This window comes from Zalophus californianus, chromosome 4, assembly GCF_009762305.2.
Source record: "Zalophus californianus isolate mZalCal1 chromosome 4, mZalCal1.pri.v2, whole genome shotgun sequence".
NCBI lineage: Eukaryota > Metazoa > Chordata > Mammalia > Carnivora > Otariidae > Zalophus > Zalophus californianus.
The window spans coordinates 68,259,500-68,280,717 of record NC_045598.1 but is presented as its reverse complement, the minus strand read 5'-3'; the positions used below and the strand labels follow the sequence as shown (position 1 = coordinate 68,280,717).

The 21,218-nt window shown below is 34.2% G+C and overlaps 1 protein-coding gene across 15 annotated transcripts in view; it reads right to left on the bottom strand.

Annotated features, from left to right (window-relative positions):
• Nucleotides 1-21,218, bottom strand: part of ADGRL2 (adhesion G protein-coupled receptor L2) — a 268,676-nt gene that overhangs the window by 35,273 nt on the left and 212,185 nt on the right. For 11 of the 15 annotated variants that reach the window (XM_027575091.2, XM_027575093.2, XM_027575092.1 and 8 more), the window contains 7 exons: nt 20,728-20,837; nt 13,782-14,582; nt 6,597-6,890; nt 5,960-6,063; nt 4,899-5,084; nt 4,027-4,065; nt 1,011-1,194 (listed from right to left, as the gene is read on the bottom strand). In XM_027575091.2, the coding sequence (XP_027430892.1) occupies nt 1,011-1,194; nt 4,027-4,065; nt 4,899-5,084; nt 5,960-6,063; nt 6,597-6,890; nt 13,782-14,582; nt 20,728-20,837 (1,718 nt within the window). The remainder of the gene's footprint in view (nt 1-1,010; nt 1,195-4,026; nt 4,066-4,898; nt 5,085-5,959; nt 6,064-6,596; nt 6,891-13,781; nt 14,583-20,727; nt 20,838-21,218) is intronic. The other 4 variants (XM_027575103.1, XM_027575097.1, XM_027575095.1 and 1 more) reach the window with 1 other exon arrangement.

Here is a 21,218-nt window from a genome sequence, read left to right as displayed (position 1 = left end):
TCATAGTACATAAAAACATCATTTTAATAATAGTTTTTTTCTTTCTAAAAATTCAGTTATTTAAAATAAACTTAAGGTTTTGAATTTAAATTCAGTTATCATAATCTGATTCTATACATCTTTATTTTCTGCATCTTAAAATACGAAGTCCCATGATTTAGGCAGGCACAATTAGGCAATGAGATATGGCCTCTCTCAGAGCAATACCTCATTCAGTATCTGTGGTGCCGATGCACTCTTTTGGTGGGAAGAGTCATCTGTGTTCCTTTTTGGCTTTTTTTTTTTTTACATTAATGCTTGGGAAACTTTTTTACTTTACTAAAAGATATTATAAATTTCATTTAAGTTCAACCTCCCTGAATAACCAACAATTCTAAATCAGTCAAGCCTAAATGAATATAATTGTACTGTATTTACTATATTTTTTCAAATATCATCAAAACTGAATTCCTACCTCTCATGGCCAGCATTTAAATTCTAAATTTAAATGCTTCAAAACTATCTGCAGCTATTTTGCAATCTATGAAGCATGTATAGTCTGCATTATGGGAGATGTAGTTCGCTGACCACATTTTCACCTGAAGGCAGTTGTGTTTAGTATAAATATTTGGCTCAAGTTCTGTGTGCCTAAAATATTTGACTGGGAGAACACATTCCAGAAAGTAATTTAAATTCATTAGGAACATATTATATAAAATGAAAAAGCATTTGCCACAGTTCCATAGCAAGCACTTTCATTACTTATGCAATCCATATTCTGGCATTTAAGTACTCTAAGCTTCTTTCCTTTAATGATTTTTCAGTTGGGGGAAAAAAAACCTACATAAAACCAACTTTTAAAAGATAGAGACAGATTTCGGCTTTTGCATTAATTTTATGAAGTGGGATCAATAATAATTTGACAAAAGAGAAGTCTGGCCTTGGGAAAGAACAGATTCAGAAGGGAAGCATCATTCTCTTACACATATATCTTCTAAATCAAAATTATCCCTGACAATGTATTCACTTACCAATATTTTCTGTAGGCATTGAGACCCTGGTTGGTTCTACAAGATTGTCAGCCAGGACAAAAGCTCCTTCTTCCAGTGTATCAAGTAACATTGTTGCTGTATGAGCCTGTTCAGAAGAATTCATGTGTTTCCAGGATTCCAAAGCTTCAGGTCTCAGAAGATTGTCCACTGTGTCCACAATTGCCTGCATCCATTAGAAAACTACCATTAGTTTTGACTGCTTCTAGTACCAAGATGATTTTCAATCACTGACTAATGACAATTGTAATGTTTATCTGTCACGATGATTTACTCTTATTTCAAGATGGAAGAACACCTGAACACCTATATCTGGCCAATTAGGAACATAATCTTACCATCTCAAAATAAAACTAACTGCAAATTAGCAGACTGCTATTTGATTATAAAGGATAAATGTGAAAAGATGGCTTGTTGATACTTGTCAAAGAGGCACAACCAATGTCAGCTCTTAACCTGAGGTATTACTGGTACATGCATAGTCACTCCTATTTATAACCTCAAGGTTTAAATGTTCTAAATAGAAAACACTGATGTCTCTGGAATAGCCTGATACCTATGCTTGAAAGTTACACCATACTGTTTTTTGGAACCTGAACTAAAATAATAACCAAAATTATGCCTTATAACATTGTCTAATTATGACCATTGGGAAAAAAAACAAGTTGATTTCAAAGTTTATATATTATCTGTGAATATTTCACTCTTCTAATTCCCTGTCCAGCTAGAAAACACTTGAGAACATACCTTCATAAACAATGATCTGTTTTTAAAAGAATCAAGAGATCAAAACATTTAAAGCCTATACCAATAATTTAATGAAAGATTTTAATGAAATAATTTAAGTAAAGTAGAATAAGGTCATCATAAACATCCAAGCTGTACATGTTCATATTTGTAGGTTTAGTTTATTACCATGCAAAATAACATTAAATAAAAAATAAAACACAGTCAGTTAAGCAATTGAAGGCAGGCTTTTGTTCTGATACTATAGTTATTCATGGACTATGCCTTGCATAGCTGAAATCACTAAGTTTATTTACTCTATCCCATTTATCTAGTCATAATATGTCATTAAGACCATATATAAATTGTTTTGATCTATTGGTAATCCACTGAGGGAAAAGAACATACATTGTACAAAGAACAACAACAAAAATTACTAGTTTGAGGTATGATATTGAAGTAAGCAGAGGGAAAAGTTGTTTGAAGCTACTGTTAGAGTAAGATTAATTAGCTTAATCCATCTTAATATCCTCGTCGTCTGCCTTGTGAGCCACCACGACCTTCCTGGCAGGTGGAAGATACTTCCAAGTGGCGTTAAAGGCTTTTTTCTCTCTCTAATGGGAGACAGAATAGTCAAAATGTTCACAGTGATACTGATGCAGCCATTAACTAGAGTGGAACAGAAATTGGTCTGCCGAGGCCAGATTCATTAGTCACCAAGAAATACAGACTGGAGTCTCTAATCTAAGTTACAAATGAATCTTCTGTCACAAAGTGGGAATTCGCTTCATTTGCATAGTGTAAGTCAGCTTCTGATTTGTAATTTAAGGAGTTTTATTAGTCTTATCTCAGCAGAGAAGCTCATTTGAGAGATAGTGAAAATGACACTGGTCAGAAATTAAGGTCATGCTGAAACTTACTACATACACACATAACTCGCTGATGACATGCTTTTTATTAATTTGAAACACTCCTTATTTATTACCATTTGTACTTTTCTAGTGGAATCAAAAATGATCATTAGCCTAATCATATTCCTTAAATAGTCTCTCCCTGCCAGAGAAAAAAAGCTATTCTTTTCCCACTGAGCTATATGAACTGGGCAACATACCAATTATTACATTTCACACATTAACTAATACCTTAAAGGTGAACTGAAAATTTCAATATGACAAATTCTATACACTCCAGCAGTTATTTCTTTGCCCTCATTAAACAGGCTAAAAAGAACATTCAGAATATTACTACCTAAAAACAGAATTTCCCACCACCTTTTCTCGTAAAGTTCTCAGGTCCAACAATGTCTATTACAAACTAGTGATATGCCGCCTTTTTTTTTTTTTCCTAGAGCTTGCCAACCAAAACTGGTAGTTATGGCTTTTGAATAACTGCTACTCTACAAAACTACAAGCTTCTTTTGTTTTTTTGTCATATGTATACGGGTAAGTTCTTTAAGGCTGGATTTATGAAGGATATGGTCCTCAGATGAGGACGATTAGAAAATAACTATCCCCCCAAAAGAAACGTCTAAAATTCATGTAATAAAACAAAACGCAAGCTGGTAACGTTATTCTGATCTATCCCACAGAACTAGCATGGCATAGTCCACTGTTGGCCTCAGCACATTTCGTATTACTTGGATATACCAGGGAGAAAAACTGGCTGGAGTGAACAAGGATTCTGAGCCAAACAGTGGCTTTCTGTTTCTATTAGCCTGATAAAAACCAACATAGAACATATAATGATAACACTGTCACATTATTTGTATTTCATTTCTAGTAACCCATCCCCATATCAACCTGATTCTAGAAATGACTCCTAAAAATTTCAGGACAAGCCTATTTTATTTAAGAGTACACCACGGAGATAAGAAAGCTGTGACTTTTTCATGCACATACATTATGACTATACAGTCTTTGATATGATAAACTGCCAAGAATATATCATAGCTGTTTTACTCAAGTTGTTTTTTAATCCATAGAGATGACAACAGGAAACAGAGAGACGACATGATTACTTTCCAATTCAGAGGACACTTCATTAAAATTCTTGTATGTTTGGATGAATGGAAAAAGAGCAAAAATTATAAAGGTAAATTATTTGCTTATTCTGAGAGTAATATACCTGAGAAGAGCCAACATTTGTACAGCTGATATGGGGCACATTATATAATTATCAAAGACTGAAATACATTGGATCATGCAGCAAGATGATAAAGCGTGGCAGGTAGCTGAAGAAGGGAGAAAGCAGGGTGACAGCACAGGAGAGATACCTTAAGGTAAGCCCTGCATGTCTTCTCTCGTTTTTGGAGCTTTTTAGTAAAAGAAAAGAAAATCAGAGGTTAGATTTTATCTGTTGAAAATGAGGGAAAAAGAAATCCTCAAAACTTAGGCTGGCATTCCTGACTTCAAAGGTTATTATGCACGGTAGTCCTTTGGATTTTTATGAGTTTACACCGATTGCCAAAACTGCCTATTTGTAGTTCATAGCTGCATTTTATTAAGTGTACTAATCCAAAGTATCATGATAAAACCAGAGACAAAATATGTGGTTAAAAGAAACAAAAATGTCTATTTTTTTAACCCTGTAACACCATATTAGCCATGGATTTTGGCTTAATATGAATCTCCTATGCTTATTTTATAGTATGGTTAAAATAACTACCAAATTTTTGTCATATTAGGAAAAATTAAGAGCACTAACACACTATCCTCCTAGAGAGGGAAACTTGCCCTTCTCCCAAAACCTGAAATTGAAAGCAGTATTACAGTGGCTAACATTCCCCTATGCGTCGCAATTTTAGTGGAAACATGAGTTGCATGTATTAGTGTACAGAGTATATGAGATGTAGAACACATAATCTCTCCAAGTGCAGATAATGCATTCTTAAGTGTGAGTACTGAACACAATCAGGCAATGTCTGCCATCAACTAAAATCTCCCTCAGAGATTTTAATTTTTTTTTTTTTTTTTTGCCATGTTGTTCCTTTCTCAGCTGTTAATTCTTTCTTGGGAAATTGACCAAATTAGAAATTTTGTTTCTGAGTATATGTCAAGGGGGGCAAAGGTTTGGCAGTCCATTGCTAGAGGAATCAAGAGCTGCCATACAAAATGTCTGATTAAATAACAGGAAATTCCTACCTACCTTGTTATAACTCCGTCCGGCAGAATCCTTTTCACTAGGTTTCAGTTCCTGCAGCTGTGCATCAAGAATGTCCACCAACTGCTCCATCAATCTCACTGAAGAACTCACATCCCCAGCAAACACCGGCCCTTTGGTATGTTTAGCCAGTTCGTTGGCGAGACTAGCAGCATTTTCTCCACTTCTGATCTGAAATCACAATTTATATTATCTCAGTATGATTTCTTGCCCTGTTTGCGGCTTCTTGTTCTTTTCCTGAGTATCTTTGTTGTGGTGAGAGAAATATTTGCAAATATGTCAAAATCTGCAACTAATTGAGACCAATAACTTTCTCCTCATTTCAGATGATTAAAGGGTCTTAGATCCTCAGCACACAAAAGAAATTCTTAGCCAGACATTTAAAAGAAAAAAAAAAAAACAGAAATCCTTTTTTTTAAAGTTTTTCAGACAGCTTTCTCATTTCACTGCCACCATTTGAAACTGCTGTTTAAAAATCTTATTTATTTTTTCCAATGATCCAGAAATTTAAATCAGAATGTAATCAGTATGATACTGGGAGTTATTATCTACTGCTTGCCTGCATTTCAGAAAGGTAGATGACGAAGGAGAAACTAAAATGTCACTGCATTGCATTGTAATATTAAAGTTACTAATGCCTTTTAAAGTCGTTTTTACTTATTCTATCATAATCATCTGTGATATAAACATCTGCTTGCATTCTGTGGATTCAGTTTCAAACTTAATGGTATTTGATTTATTAGGCCAATGGACCATTTGTCTTACAAACATCAAAAGAAAGAGAACAAACTGAATATGAATGAAATTTAAAAAAAAAGAAATGAAGCAAGTATCTACTCATTAAAAAGCTCAACAAAGAAAACAGCATGCCCCAAAACATGTAACTTTGAATAAGTAGTTTACAGACAAAACTATGCATAATTTTTTATTTTTATACTGAACAAAGAGCGATGAAGCCGGTTTTAACACACAAAGCTAAATTATTTATGTTAGACGTTAAAGCCCTTAATCACCAATGTGTATCATATTAAAAGGTTCCAACCAACCTTCTGAGCCAGCTGATTTACCCAGTGTGAGGTACAGTTGCTAAGATCAGGGCCCTTAGGGTTCCATGTTCCAGTGGAAACCATGCAGAGATAGGAGGCAGTTCCTACAACAGAAATTGAAACCATTTTTCTGCATGCATTCGGGAAATCAGCTACAATGATACTACACTGCATGTTAAATTTTGAATAAACACTAATGGAAGTGGCGGACAATATCTGACAAAGAACAGGGTATAATGCATATTATAAACAGTAAATATAAAGTCAGCATAGAAATATCAGACGTTTACAGCAAACAAACAAAAAGCCCTTGATTTTCTTGGGACTCATCCAAAACGGTACTTGTAATGAGAAAGGCAGCTGTAAGGAAGCCTCACTGGAGTCCATGGGCAAAAAATGTCAGGCTTGACCTAGGTCTTTAAGAGGGAGAGGTATACTTCAGGGCCTGACCTTAAATAACTTTTACCGTTTATGAGCCTTTAAGTTATCTACCAATGCTCTATTACCAAAGTTAACAAAAACAGTAACAAAATTAGCTATCGTAAATGTCTCTCTTTCCTCGAAGTCACTTCAGTGTAATTCAGAACCTACTCACACTAAACGTAAAAATGTACATTTGGCATTTTACAAGAACTACCTCTTGTTCCCTTGGGACATGGTCGTTCAACCATCATTCCCCTTTGTGTCTGAGGCCACTTTATCCCCCTCGCGTCTAAGGCTTCGCAGAATCTCTCTGGCAGGGGAAAAATATTTGTTACAGGAGGAACTTTGGTTGTAGAAACTGCTGGAGGTGGTTTTGCCCCTTTGCTTCCTTCCTGTGATCCAGCTACAGTTGTGCTCATGGGGCCTTTCTGTGAAGTAGTGCTTGTGGTTGATACTGTGGTTTTGAACAGCTCAGCTGAAGAAGTTATTGTCACAGCTGTGGTAGGCACTATGGAGAAAAGATGAGTATATTAATCTCAAACACACACCTGCACTCACATACAGGCACACACGTGAATATGTATATGCACACACACAACCCAAAACCCCGCACCATCCAACTACCCCCAAACCAGCAACATGAGAATTAGTGAGAACACCAGTAAGGTTGGAGAAAGAATAAATCCCTTCATTTGTTCCACTTTATTCATATTGTTGGCTAAGTACAGGAAGTTTAGGCTTTACTGTACAGTTTTCTGTATGACTCTCATTGTCTTAAGTCTACTTCTCAATGACATATTTGATAATACAGCTTAAGTATATTTCATCATTTATCATCCAACAAAAACTGAAGGACAGTTTTAAATAGTTTCAGTGTCTATACCAAGTATATGTTACTATGAAACAACACAGAAAAATTCTTTTTTAATATAAATGCATACCCTATAAATAATCAAATTCAAAGCATCAATAAAAATCTGACAATTACATATAGTTAGGACAATAGAAAATTTAAAGTCACCCACTCTATATCTTGCAGGAAAATAAATACTGTGACATCTTTCCACCCAGCAGCCATTCTTGCTTGAGAGATTTTTGAGCATGCCTGATTAGATCCAAACAGAAGAATAGCTCGGCATGCTTGTGCTGTGTTAGTAAGAAAACATCTGAGGCTTCGTTAGGCACATTTACATTTGAAAATGTAGTAGAAAAAGCAACTAGTTCTGGTCAGAGGATTATAATGCAAGAAAACAGGTTAGATCAAATCAGGCCTAATCTGAAACCAACCTTACAAACCATACGGACACTTTATAAGAAACTACCGTTACACATTTGAAATTATTTTAAAAGGTTCTTTTTGATTTCCAGCATTACTTTCAAACTGTTTAATCTACTAGGTTAAAAAAATAATTTAGCTTAATATTTTCCTTCATTAATTGCCATCTAATTAGTTTAAACAACTAAAATTCTGTCAGTAAAACTTAAATCTTATCATTTAAAAATCTACTAAGTGATCACACTAAAGTTTTATCAACATTTATAGAAAACTGGCTCTTGAAACCTTTATCTATGATGCTTTAAATTTAATAGAGTACAGCAAATTAAAAAGAACTATTTTTTCAAGTAGTCTGATAAAAACATTAACTTTTTTTATGCTTTCTCTATAATGTAAGAGACAAACCAGAACATTAAAACTTAGAAAACAAGTTCACGTTATCACTAATATGTTTATTATTTTAAGTTCCGGTCCATAAGTAGTTGTTATTGACAGAATATCCTAAGTCCATCTCAAAAAGTAGTGTGTGCACATGTTTCTAGTTCTTTAGGAGTGAGAAACTTCTTCTGGTCAATAAATGCATACCATACTCTTTCTACACCTTTTTCCCTTCTATCTCAAGAGAAATTTCTTAATCATGTGTTTTATTTCCAGGGCATAATTTATTGACCATATGAGAGATGCTGTGCACATTAGTCAAACATCATGCCTAGCCAGCTGCTGCAGAAACCTATTCAAACCTGTCTATCTTTCTCTGTAAAACACTTGCTTGACATCTTGTTAAACCTCTGTAATTTTCTTTTGATTACAATGCAGCCAGGCTTTCAGGGCTTTCTCAATTAACATTTGTCAAAAGCATCACACTCTTTTAACAGAAGTGTCAAATGACTGCCTCTGAATCAAATCTCAGAGAGTAGTGGGGAATCGGAGCAAAAATGAAAAGGACAGAGCAACACAGTTTAGAGACACACCATCTTATGTATCTCTTGACACTGCACTAATTAGTATGTATTTAAGCCACTGAAATAGGTCTTAACAGTACTACAATTAGTGATCTGTTAGCTAAGCACCAGGAAAGATTCATAATAACTGAGTCAAGGTAGGTAATAAAATGACCTCTAGTATATGCACAAAATTTCTTGCAACATGCTATAGCCTGTTTGTATGTGTTTTTGAGAATAAATTTCATATATTTTCACCTTTTGTTCATCAAAAGTTTTTTTTTTAAGATTTTATTTATTTATTTGACATAGAGAGAGAGAGAGAGAACAAGCAGGAAGAGAGGCAGGCAGAGGGAGAGGGAGAAGCAGGCTTCCCGCCGAGCAGGGAGCCCGATGCAGAACTTGATTCCAGGACTCTGGGATCATGACCTGAGCCGAAGGCAGACGCCCAACCGACTGAGCCACCCAGGCGCTCTTTGTTCATCAAAAGTTTAAAGGGAATAGATCTTCTTCAAAGATAAATCAATGAAATATTGGGACATCATGAAAAACATGAAAGTAAACTTCTAAGTAGCAAAATTAAACCCTTTTGAAAGACAATCAGAATTTCTGGAATTTTGCAAAGCTGACGTTCAGCAACTTTACAGAAAGCATGTTTTTCTAATGATGAAGCCACAAATGTAGAGGCCGTTTCTAAAAATTAACATTTCTTCCATAAGTGAAGACAGGTCCCAACAGGGCATCTGATAATGATAAAAAGCTACACTTATTCAGCATTTATGTACCAGATGCTACGCTAATCACCATTCATGGATCATCGGATCATCTTATTTAATCTTTACCACAACCCCATGAAGTAGGTACTATGATTATCTTCCTTTTACAGATGAGAAAATTGAGCCATGGAGAAGGTTAGGCAATTTGTTCAAGGTCACCTGGCCATACTCTTGAATGTTATGATCTTACTTTTCTAGGCAAAAGATTTTCAGACTCTGGGAAAGTATGGCATCCCACAAAGCAATCTGCCCTTATTTAGGAGCATTTAACTGATTCCTCTCTGTGTAAATCTCTAAAACAAGAAAAGGTGTGGGAAGATAACATAAAATACTAGAGCAACAGTTGATAAAAAGTTTCATAATCTAACTTATGTGGCAAAAGATTCAAAACTCAAGACTATCCTATAAATGGTAATAGAAAACATGGCAATTCACAATAGAATTGTATCTCAAATCTAAACCTTATTTTACAAAGTTCTGTCCCAGAGTTATCAGAATGTCGTATCAAGCATCCAGATTAAGTGACTTAGCATTCTGCCTACCTTTGTCATTTGAGTATAGAGACCCCAAAACAGTACTAATAAAATGCTAATAAACATATTTAAGAACTACCCTTGAAAATTTCAACAAACACATACAGAATGCTTCAATTTACTATGGTAGTGCTTACTACCAATAGAACCCATTTATGCTAAGGGTAGTACTTCCCTCACCCAGGTCCAAGAACTCACTCATTGTTCACTGAATGAACTCTAGTTACAAAGAGTCTGTAGCCTGGAAAGGCAAAAATGTGTATTCATTAAATTTACCTTTATTCAATGTCTAAAAATAACGATTATCTTTTATTGAGCAATCATTATCAGTGGAAAGATGTTTCAAGAAATGTGTATTCTATGCTCAACACTCCCCAAATAAATAAACCTAAGTAGTTCTCTTGATACAAATTTTTCCTCATACTATTGAAGTGTCTTACTTCATAATTACTCTAAGACAAATATTCAGGAACTGTCAAAACCCAAGACACAATATTTTTTTCAATAATATTTGGGAGGGGCACCTGGGTTGCTCAGTTAAGTGTCTGCCTTCGGCTCAGGTCATGATCTCAGGGTCCTGGAATCGAGCCCCATGTCAGCTCCCTGCTTAGCAGGGAGTCTGCTTCTCCATGTCCCTCTGCCTCTCTGCTTGTGTGTGCTCTCTCAAATAAATAAATAAAATCTTTAAGAAAACTAGTATCTGGGACATCAAATTTGCAGGCAAAGTAAATATAAAGCAATTCAGATTAAGAAACAGAAAAGAGTTAAAATAGGACCGAAAGGGTTTTTCCTAAGTCTACTTTAGAGAAGGAGAATGTAAAAAGGAAAAACAGAACTAGTTTAGAGAAATGGAGTGACTGAACTATGTAGAGATAACATAAGGCTAAAGATTGAAAGAAAAAAAGGATGTATTTGAAAATCATGATTAGAGCAAAGAAATAATATACTTGCCCTGTTAGGAAGGCAAAGGTTTGGGTTTATAAATGGGGAAAAGTATTGAAGCTAATATACTATGAAACAGTCCACAACAAAAAATGAAAGAAATGATAATTTTACAGCACAACGTATACCTTAGAAACATACACAGTAGAAAATCCAGGACATAAGACTAAATTACAGCCAAACCAGTTAATCATTGCTTTATGACGGCTGAAGACCTGAATTCTGATTGCTCTGTTCTATCAGTTTTGTGGATCTTGCTTCTGAAAAGCTGACAGTGGCTTATTGATTTGACCTAAATTGATGGGCCAGAATAGTTCTGCAAGGCCCCATCTACATGCATATAGATATCAGCACAGATCTTGGATGAGAGAGACAGGAGTCTCTAAAAGCACATGAAGATAAATTACAAGAGAGGGGAAAGAGAATATGGTTCAAACAGCAGCAAGAGAGATTTAGGTCATATAAAACTCTGTATCACTAAGGGTTTAATTAGGGGCCAATATGAATTTTTATTTTCTGGGAATATTTAAGAATGAGTAAGTATATTGGATAACAAAACACAGCTGTAGGAACACAACTACTAAATATGTCTAAATTCCCCATTTTCAAAGCTGGTAACTGTTCTTTCAAAAAATATCTAAACTATCAAAGACTTTTTCATCTGAAATGGATCAAATTATTTACTAGAATATAAGCCACATATGGAAAATGACATTATTACTCATCTTGTAGTCACGAAGTACTTTGTGACAAGTAGACAAGGGCAATGATTCTTTGTTGAATTGAGTCTGTACTCAATTTATTCACAATCTTTCAGGTGTTGCCTGATTATGAATTTCCATTTTTAAAAGTATTTTATTTCTCTTTCTCCTAATGGACGGGGAAGAGATTTACTGCCGCCCAAAACAAATGTAACAGCTTTGAGAGTAACACAGGTTACAAAAAAATTAACACAACAATCAATATACAATGTCAAATTTTGTCAGTTCCTAAAGTTTTGCCTTTGACAAACCTACAGGATAAAGGATGAAGGATGGTACTAGCTTTTAGAAAAACAGCTGAGATACAAGAAACATCCCAAATTGCTGGTCTTATGAAAAAAAAAGATATGTCTAAATTTAAAAGTATATGTTTCTGAGGTGCCTGTGTGGCGCAGTCGGTTAAATGTCCAACTTTTAGTTTTAGCTCAAGTCGTGATCTCAGGGTCATGAAATAGAGCCCCATGTCAGACTCCGCACTCAGTGCAGTCTGCTTGAGATTCTCTCTCCCTTTCCCTCTGCCCCTTCCGCTCGTGTTCTCTCTCTCTAAAATAAATGAATAAATCTTTAAAAAAATTTAAAAAGTAAATGATTCTATGATATTATCCTTAAAAGATTTAATTGCTAAAAATTTAACAATGGATATTACTACTGTAATTTTAAGGCAAAAAATTCCAGACATACATGAATTAAAGGGGTCTTGCATTAAGTCAGTATGTCATTATTCTCTTACTTTTTAAATAAAAATCACATATTTTGGTATACTATAATGACTCAAATTAGAAATTCAACTATAAGAAGTTGTGACTTTCACTTTTAAGGTCTTGACCATATTACAATATTTAGAACTTAGTAATAAGTGTATCTTCTTTTTTTTTAAAGAGTTATTTATTCATGAGAGACAGAGTGAGAGAGAGAGAGAGAGAGAGAGAGAGAGAGAGGCAGAAGGAGAAGCAGGCTCCCCGCTGAGCTGGGAGCCCGACACGGGACTTGATCCCATGACCCCGGGATCATGACCTGAGCCAAAGGCAGACGCTTAACCATCTGAGCCACCCAGGTGCCCAGTAATAGTATATCTTAAAATACATTTAGGTACATGTAATTATGTTTTAGTGTACAGAGTGTATGTACTGCTTTGACAGAAAAAGATACTAATTTCTTTTTCACCTTGTTGAAGGGATTGATTTAATCACTCCAAAGAACTTCCTGGTTCTTAAAATTTTCAAGTAACTCAATAATTGGAAAATTCCAATTAACTCAGTAAATTTAAATATTCAGATCTTTAAAACACAAATATTACTGTTCAAATATAAATGACTTATAATTAGTACAAGCTCTGTAACAACATATGAATAGTTTACTTTTATCATGAGTATGAGGTAAGCTTGTTTTAATGAAATATTCATTTAATTTATCCTCATAAATTGTTTCCCACAGAACTGAATTCACTTGATCAACTAAAATATATTTCCAAAGATTTTACATTACTTTCTAAAGTAATGATCCTCCATAAAGATACCTAAAGAGAACACAAATCGAAAATGTTAGCTGATCCATCTTCATAAATCATCACTGGGGATCATTTAATGCTTAGTCTATGTGTGACAGTTAAAGTCACAGAAATATTTACTTAAAATCATCACTAATTTATCAGGAAATAAAAATGTGTAATTTTGCTAGGAAGATGTTGGATGACTCCCTTTCCTACCCAGAGAGCAGACACCAAAACGTCAGAACACTTATGCCTGACATTGTACATCAAGCCTAGCAATTCTCCTGGGACTTCCTAACACACATTTCCCTTAACCACTGGCGCCAAGAAGTTAAAAGGTCTGCACATAGACTGTAATCAATTCAGAAGTCAGGGAGAAGAAAAAAAAAAAAGAAAACAAAGCTAACAGGTTTGTAGCTGGTATTATATTTTTAGCAATGAAAAACAGTAAACTGACCAATGATGCCAGTTTTTCGTCATCAAAATGTAAATGAAAAAATTCAGAGAAGGAAAATAGGCCAAACTAAGGCTAAAATGTACACATTATGTGACAGCATGAAATATCACATTATCCTTTAAGCTTTAACTATGAAAAGGAGAAGGAAACCTGCAGGAAAAGAACTCCCAAGTCTTTTAAAAGTAAGCTTAAAGACATCAGCATTAGCAAGCAAACATTCTTACCTTGGGCAGGATCAGGTGGACCAAATTCCAGAGAATATCGTAAAATGAAGTTATTGTTCCACACGTAGAGTTGGTTATCTCTAGGATTGTAATCCACTGCAGCAATATACTGGTATTGGTTGGGGAAGGGAACATCTACATATTCTCCTCGGTTTAATCGGGTATTGTAAATGTAATCAATTGCATTCTTGCCTGTTTCACTCTCATTGTCTTGATAAACTGACCTGACCACGTAGAGGACGCCGCAGATCATAAAAGCATTTGAGGCAGCACGTTTGTCATACACAGTCTCCCACGTTGCTTCAAATCGAAGAGTGTATGGATTTAGTTGGCTAATAACGATCATTCCGTTGTTCTGTTCAGTGGCGTAAATGACCCACAAGCCATTTTCATCAACTGCTAGGTCGATATCCGTCTTCCCTCCCCATCTATATGGTGAGGTATCGTGATAATTGGCATAGTTAATTATGGCCTCTCCACTCTTAATTCTAGTCCTCAAGTCAAATTTCACAATGTTCCTTGTTCTCTCTTTGTTAAAAAAGACAGCACCATCATACACCACAAATCCAGTACCATCTACTCGATTTGGAAGTTTGTATGTCGTCGTTTGGCGACTATTTTGGAAATCTTCTAAGGAAGCATATTCTATTAAAGTATCAGTACGATAGGGAGTCCAGGGCATGAAATAAATTTTATCTGCAGCCTGAAGAGGGTCCTTGCACCAAGCACCTGCCTTTTGTTCAGCTTCATATATACACGGTGAATCCACAATTGCTTTCAAGGTCCCAGGGCACACAAAAACTAACAGTCACAGAGAAAAGACAATAATTAAGCCAAGTTAAAAAATTAAACAGGCAAACACAAATTTTAATGATCATAAATCAAAAGAGAAAAAATGTGTTTTATTAACATCAGATTTTACCAAAATTTATACTTAATACAAGTACCACCCTTCTTTCCTCAAGTTACAATAATCAATGTACCAGCATACAAATTGGCTGGGGTTGATTTTCACAAATACAAACCTAAGTTTAAGATCATTCATAACTGAGCTGACAATGTGAATTTTTTGCTATGTGTTTTTAATCTTATAATGTGGTAATTTATACTTTAAAACTTTGAGCTTTGTGCGTAACAGTGTACAAAGTATGTTATTTTAGTCCCAACTTTGTACCCTCCCTCCCCTAGCCCACGTATAAACCCTCAAAAGCAAAACACCAAAATAAAGGAAATACAACAAAAACCCAATGTGAAGGCTTATTTAGAACTTTTATAAAAGTTAGACTGAAAACAAAGGTGCTTCAGTTGAAGAAACACAAATAGTCAGAAAATGTAATTAGGAACAGAGAAAAGTAAATACAAGGAAAGCAGTGATGAAACGACCAGGAGACCCTGTAACCATGGCATGCTATGGAGAGGGTTCTGGAAGCCAGGCAAGATGACACTTTAATAATAAAATATCCAAGGGTGTCAGAAAAAGAGATAAAGGGTGAAAAAGAAACACAGAAAGGAGCAGCTCCCCCTCGCCAACTTCAGAATTTTTACCCCATCACCAGATTTAGCAGTCATATAATTTCATTGTAAACAGTCGACTTCTTTATGAGGTGCATTTATGAGATCCTGCTGATTATTTTAATGTCAGGAGTGTTGTGGGGGGAGGGAAGGGAGGAGGTGACATCCATAAGGCACATAACAGGGAGCTGGGGTTCAGACTGTATACGTTATTTACCTTTTTGCTCCACTTCTATTTTAAGCATCGGAAGGAAAACAAAAAAAAAGTGCAAGGAAAAAAGAAAAAAGATTAAAATAAATAGACTATTAGTCTAAGACCGAATTCGTAATAGACGCTAAATATAGGAAGAATAAGAGCTGTACTACTTTGGATAAAGAGAAACACACAACAGGAAAACCTAGCAGGAGAAAGATTCTAAAGTTACATAAAAGAACATGGATCAATCATTTTAGTAGATTAAGGAGGCAATACAAATATGTTGGCATGTTGCTTCACTTAGTGTACCTGAATAAATAATGAAACTCTTCACTAATGCATGGTATATATACTCTTGCCTTTCCAAAGTTACTCAGCATTTTTATCCAATTTTACTTTATATATGTATGCTACAGACACAAATGCATGCAAAGGTGTATCATCCCCATACTATATTATCCTACAAACTCATTATTAAATTGACTAAAATCAGGTAAGCATAACAGGAAAATATATTACAAAAATGACAACTCAATTTTGGCGCTTAGGTCAAATTTCATGAATATTGATATGGTTATATTTTAACATTTTCCCAAAGACATTCATGTAAGAATAAATATATAATTATGCATCTTAGTACTTTTCAATTTTTTTATTATTTTCTATTTCTAGAAAAATCCATCTTAAGAAAAAATGCCTCCTTTTCAGGAATAGATAAATCTCCCCTGCAACCCCAGTAGGGATTTTGAAGGGTGAGGTAACGTAGTGCCTTTCTTCCCCACTAAGCATTAGTAAATTCCTTACTTAGGTTTATATATACTTTACATTATAAAATTCTTACTAAATTCCGTACATTACATATCTCAAACTTGTAATATTAAGTCTATTTTTTTAAAAAAAGTAAGCAAAATACATACAAGGAAAAAGCAAGCACAGTAGGCAAGGAGAAAAAGGAAGAAAGAATTATGGTTAGCTTATTATGACATTGTCTACCATCATCAACGTACACAGAAAGCAAGCTGGCATGCATGCAACAATCATACCAAGCATTCAAAGCAAATACCTTGACTCCACAGACCTCATAAAAGGTAAATGCTTTCATAAAACAAACCTGATTAGTACAGTTAAATGAGAAAAAAAAAAAATCCTCCCCTTCAAGAAGTCTAAAGACACGGATTACACAGTTAGGAAGGGTGCTATACAAGATTCTTGCTGGTAAATAGAATTCTAATAATTACAAACCATAAAACGCTATTTTAGATCGTATGTAGGCTTTGAAGTATGCTGCCTGAATTTCATAAAGTGACCAGATTAATGTCTGTGATTCTCCCTCTTTCCTTATTAAAATGCGTTAGGGTGTGCTAATACTCTATCTCCAAACTGATTACTCAAAGATACCGTAGTTGCACATTTCATTAAGATGTCTTGGCTTGATTAATTTTTTTAAAAATTACAATAATTCAATATTAAATGCTGACCTCCTGGAATACCTCAGGGAGAAATACCGTACAAATATTTTTGCCAGAGGAATAGCATACAAGCCTCTGCATTAAGCTACCACCTCCCCATCCAACTTGGTCTATTTGACCACTTTCAGGAAACATACTTGCCCTATAATGTGTAATTCTGATTATATCCAGTAAAAATTAAGTTTGGTGTTACTGATATGAAACAGCTCTTTTTTATAAACCAGTAGGCCTAAACCTATTCCTCAGTGAAGAGCAAGATTATACCTGCTTAGAATCGATAACGGAAGGGCGTGGTGGGAAAGTAAGGATACGAGAGATCGTTAGTGTTTTGACTTCTCAGACTGTATTTATATACAGCTGTATTCTTTTTTTTTAGGAAAGAATGATTTTACTGAGTCAATCAATTAAATGTGAAGGATGGGAATAATACATTTTAAAATATGTTACATATTCAAAACAGAACTTAAAACAAGTTCAATACAGAATGTATAAAATATATTTGTTTTCCATTAACTGAGAATGGCCAGGCTTTATTATGTGAGGCACTAAAATGACAGTGCATTTGCTTGGCAAAATATTAAATAGGGAAGTCTTTCTTTGTGATTTAACCGATTGTTTAAAGAAAAGAAAATGTATAAAAACTGTATAATTTATAGTTCTGATGAAAACAGAAGTAACACCCAAATGTAAAAATAAAAAATAATTAAAACCTTTGATGATTGATGAATCACATAAGATGTGGATACTGAAAACAAAAGTCCTTACATTATGATTTTTATGAAAACCCAAAGGACAGATCTGTCAAACCAGCCAAAACTCCATCAACCCAGGAGAATATAAAAATACAATAAAATTAATGAAATTAGCATTCTTCATCACATGCCAAATGTATATTGCAACTTGTCTTAAAAGACTGTATGAATTAATTCATAACAATACATTTACTATTCTATAGACCAAACATAAATACACGACCCACTAACATCAGTGGAAGACTACATGGATGTGCAAGACACGAAATTGACCCAAAGAAACTTAAGCCTACACACTCTGTATCTGAAGTGACACACTATTTCACTTTGAATAATCTCACATTGATTCATTAAAAATATTTAATTAATAGTAATGGTTATTTTTTTTCTCATCAAACAAAACTTACAGCTAGAATTATGGTATAATTTGTATAATTTAATGATAATTTGAAAAAGAGGGCACAAATATCAAACCAAATCTTGCTTGTAAGGTATGAAATTCTAATAATTATTTTCCTTTATCCTATAAGATCTTTATCACTTCTTTTAAACACATATACATTCAAATACTAACACTTCTGTTAATGATAAAGGATAACCAGGAAACACACATTTTTGACACAGGCATTATCTGGGTAGGTATAAATGTCACATGTAATATTACATGTGCCTGTCTATAAACATAAAAAGTAAAACAAACAATGGCATTTCTAATAAATTCTGTTAATTTATTATAAAATTTTCAAATACCATGGGAAATTTCTGGATATTTTTTTAAGAAGGAGGAAATGTTTTTCAGATGTGTAAACTCCTAGAGCATTTGCTCTGGATAGAAACTGGCATAAAGCCAGGTGGTAAAAGACATATAATAAATGTTATAGTGACAATTTTTATCAACTACATAAAGTTTAAAAGGGGTTTGCAAATGATACAAAGTACAAAAACACTATTAAAACAAGGGGGAAGGGAAAAATACAGGCTTAAAATGAAAGTATAAGGGATGGGTATAACAGAAACATAAAGAAACAAAAGGAGAGGAAAATGAGGAAAAGAGATAAATAACTACACAATCCTACCAAATATCAAAGCAATTTAAAAAGAGCCTTTGCATTAAATTTTAATATTAGTGAAAATCATACAATATATAGTGTGTCACTACTATACAGTATATAGGAATTATAATTCTATTCTTTAGCATGGAATAATTTGAAAAAAAAATGCCAGACTTATTTCTGCCTCGTGCAAACATCTAGAAAGGTAACAGCAAATTAATTACCGGTTTTTGTTTTTTTAAGGACAAAAACTAAAAAGAACAAATACTTCTCTGCGTATAGCTATTGGCAAGTTTAGTGCACAATATACAATACTTCTGGAGAACTGAAAAAGTAAAATTTTGAAAGTTAGATGTTCCAGAAGATATCCACATTTTCCTTTCTAAAACAGCACAAGAAATAACTTAAGAATCTGAAAATAATGTTTGCTTAACACTGTTCTTGGTCTATAGACTAGGTTACAGGAACTGGCTCCAGAAAGACAATTCTTGGCAGCTCTGACTGATTCCACTGTTTGGGAATGGATGCTGTATTCCTTTTCTAATTTGAAGACAAAAACCATGATAAATTCAAATGAAAGCGACTTTACGGAACAAAATTTTGGTTAGCTCAAAAGAATACAATGTTCCTCTAAGTGGCACAGGAGAATGATTACGTAAGCCACCAACACTACATACAAGAGAAATAATATAAAGATCAGTGCACTCAGTAGGCTTCCAATCCTACAAATGGTATAGAAAATACTGAAAACATAAAAAGCATCCATTTCACAGTAACACAGGAACACAGAGCAGGGATGAAAAGAAAAGATAATCTGTGTTTGGCCTTTAACTGATACCCACAAAAAAACAATTTATCAAAACTGTGGGCAGAGAAGAGAGAGACCGCACCTTCACAAAATGTGTAAGAATATATTACTATCATAATGGACATATTATATTTATCTGAATTCAGCCCTTTCGTTTAAGAAATATTGATAGTTTGGACATAGAAATCTATCAGGAATAGTGATCTAGCTTTTGAGGTTCTGGAAAAGGCAATTTCATTATTTAGTTTAAAGTCATCTTTTTTAAGGAGGGAAGTGTACAAAACTTTCTCAAATCATTAAAATTGCTGCTGAAAAACTTTTCAATTCAAATGCCTATGAATCAAGGTTACAGGACGCCTCTTTTTTCCAATTTAAAAAAGTAAAGAAGACAACACTATTAAACAATAGCTTATGAAAATTACCTAACATACTGAAACTTTTGGTTGTCTAAAATGCTTTTTTCTACTGAAAGTGCAGGATACAATTTAGCAGTATGAATTCTCAAATTAGGAGGAAAACTACACAGAATTAGAGCATTAGCTAAAGATTACTTACGAAACTCCCACCTGAATTTTAAATATCCCTCTACAGGATCTAATGGATGTTGTCAAATTAAAAAGAGAAGTATATGTAAGGTTTGGTTGTATCTATTTTATTTATTCTTAAGATTTCGACACTGAATCTGGTAAAAGAAATGCTCCTGTAAGGACAAGGAAACAAAAAGGAAAGCACTTGCCTCAGTTACTACAATGGTAGCTTTTACCACAACAGCAGGTAGCCATTCAAGTAGCTCACGATTAAAACCGAAGTCAATTCCTTCTTTAGAAAACTGTGAGCCAAACCAATTTGTCAGCAACTGGTATTGGGCAAAAGTACAGATTTCGATCTGCCCTACTGAATAGCTAATTCAAGTTTGTTTTCTGGAAAAACACTAGTCTTAAAAGCCAAACACTTAAGAACACAGACAGACACTTGGCCAGCATCACACTATGGCTTCCTTCCACACTTCATGAAGCTAATTGGAGGCCCAAGTCTGTTAGTGCTCTGCATGCATAATGGTTTCGTAGGCCATAAACATATGCTTCTTTCACATGTGTAGTCTTTCAGCATCAAGGAGGAATGCTGGAAAAAGTGAAAATCACAAACTTCATACTTACTGTAAGGGACACATTCATATTGGACTTCAAGATATTTGTATGTTCCAGGACATGGATCAGGAAATACATCTGACCCAGTAACTACTATACACTGTGTTCGATTGTTGCACCTAGAAAACAAAACAAATCAAACTGGTGTAACATAATCATTTGTTTGTTTTTAATGAAGAAAACTAATGCAGAACTGATTCATATTTTCTTTAAGCAACTAGTACCATAAAACAAAAAAATTCAACTGATATTAGGTTGCTCCACATTATTAAATAAAGAGCTATAAAAATCCTATTTTATGTTGTACTATTTCTGTATCATGGGCCACACTAAATTTTCACTCAAAGTAAAAAGAAAATAACAGTTCTCTATTATTCTACTATACATTTAATTGGAATTTTTAGCATATTCAACATGTACTAAAAAAACAGTATAACTGCCATGTTTAAGAACTAAAATAACAATTAAAAAAATGATACTATGATTGAACTGAAACAGTC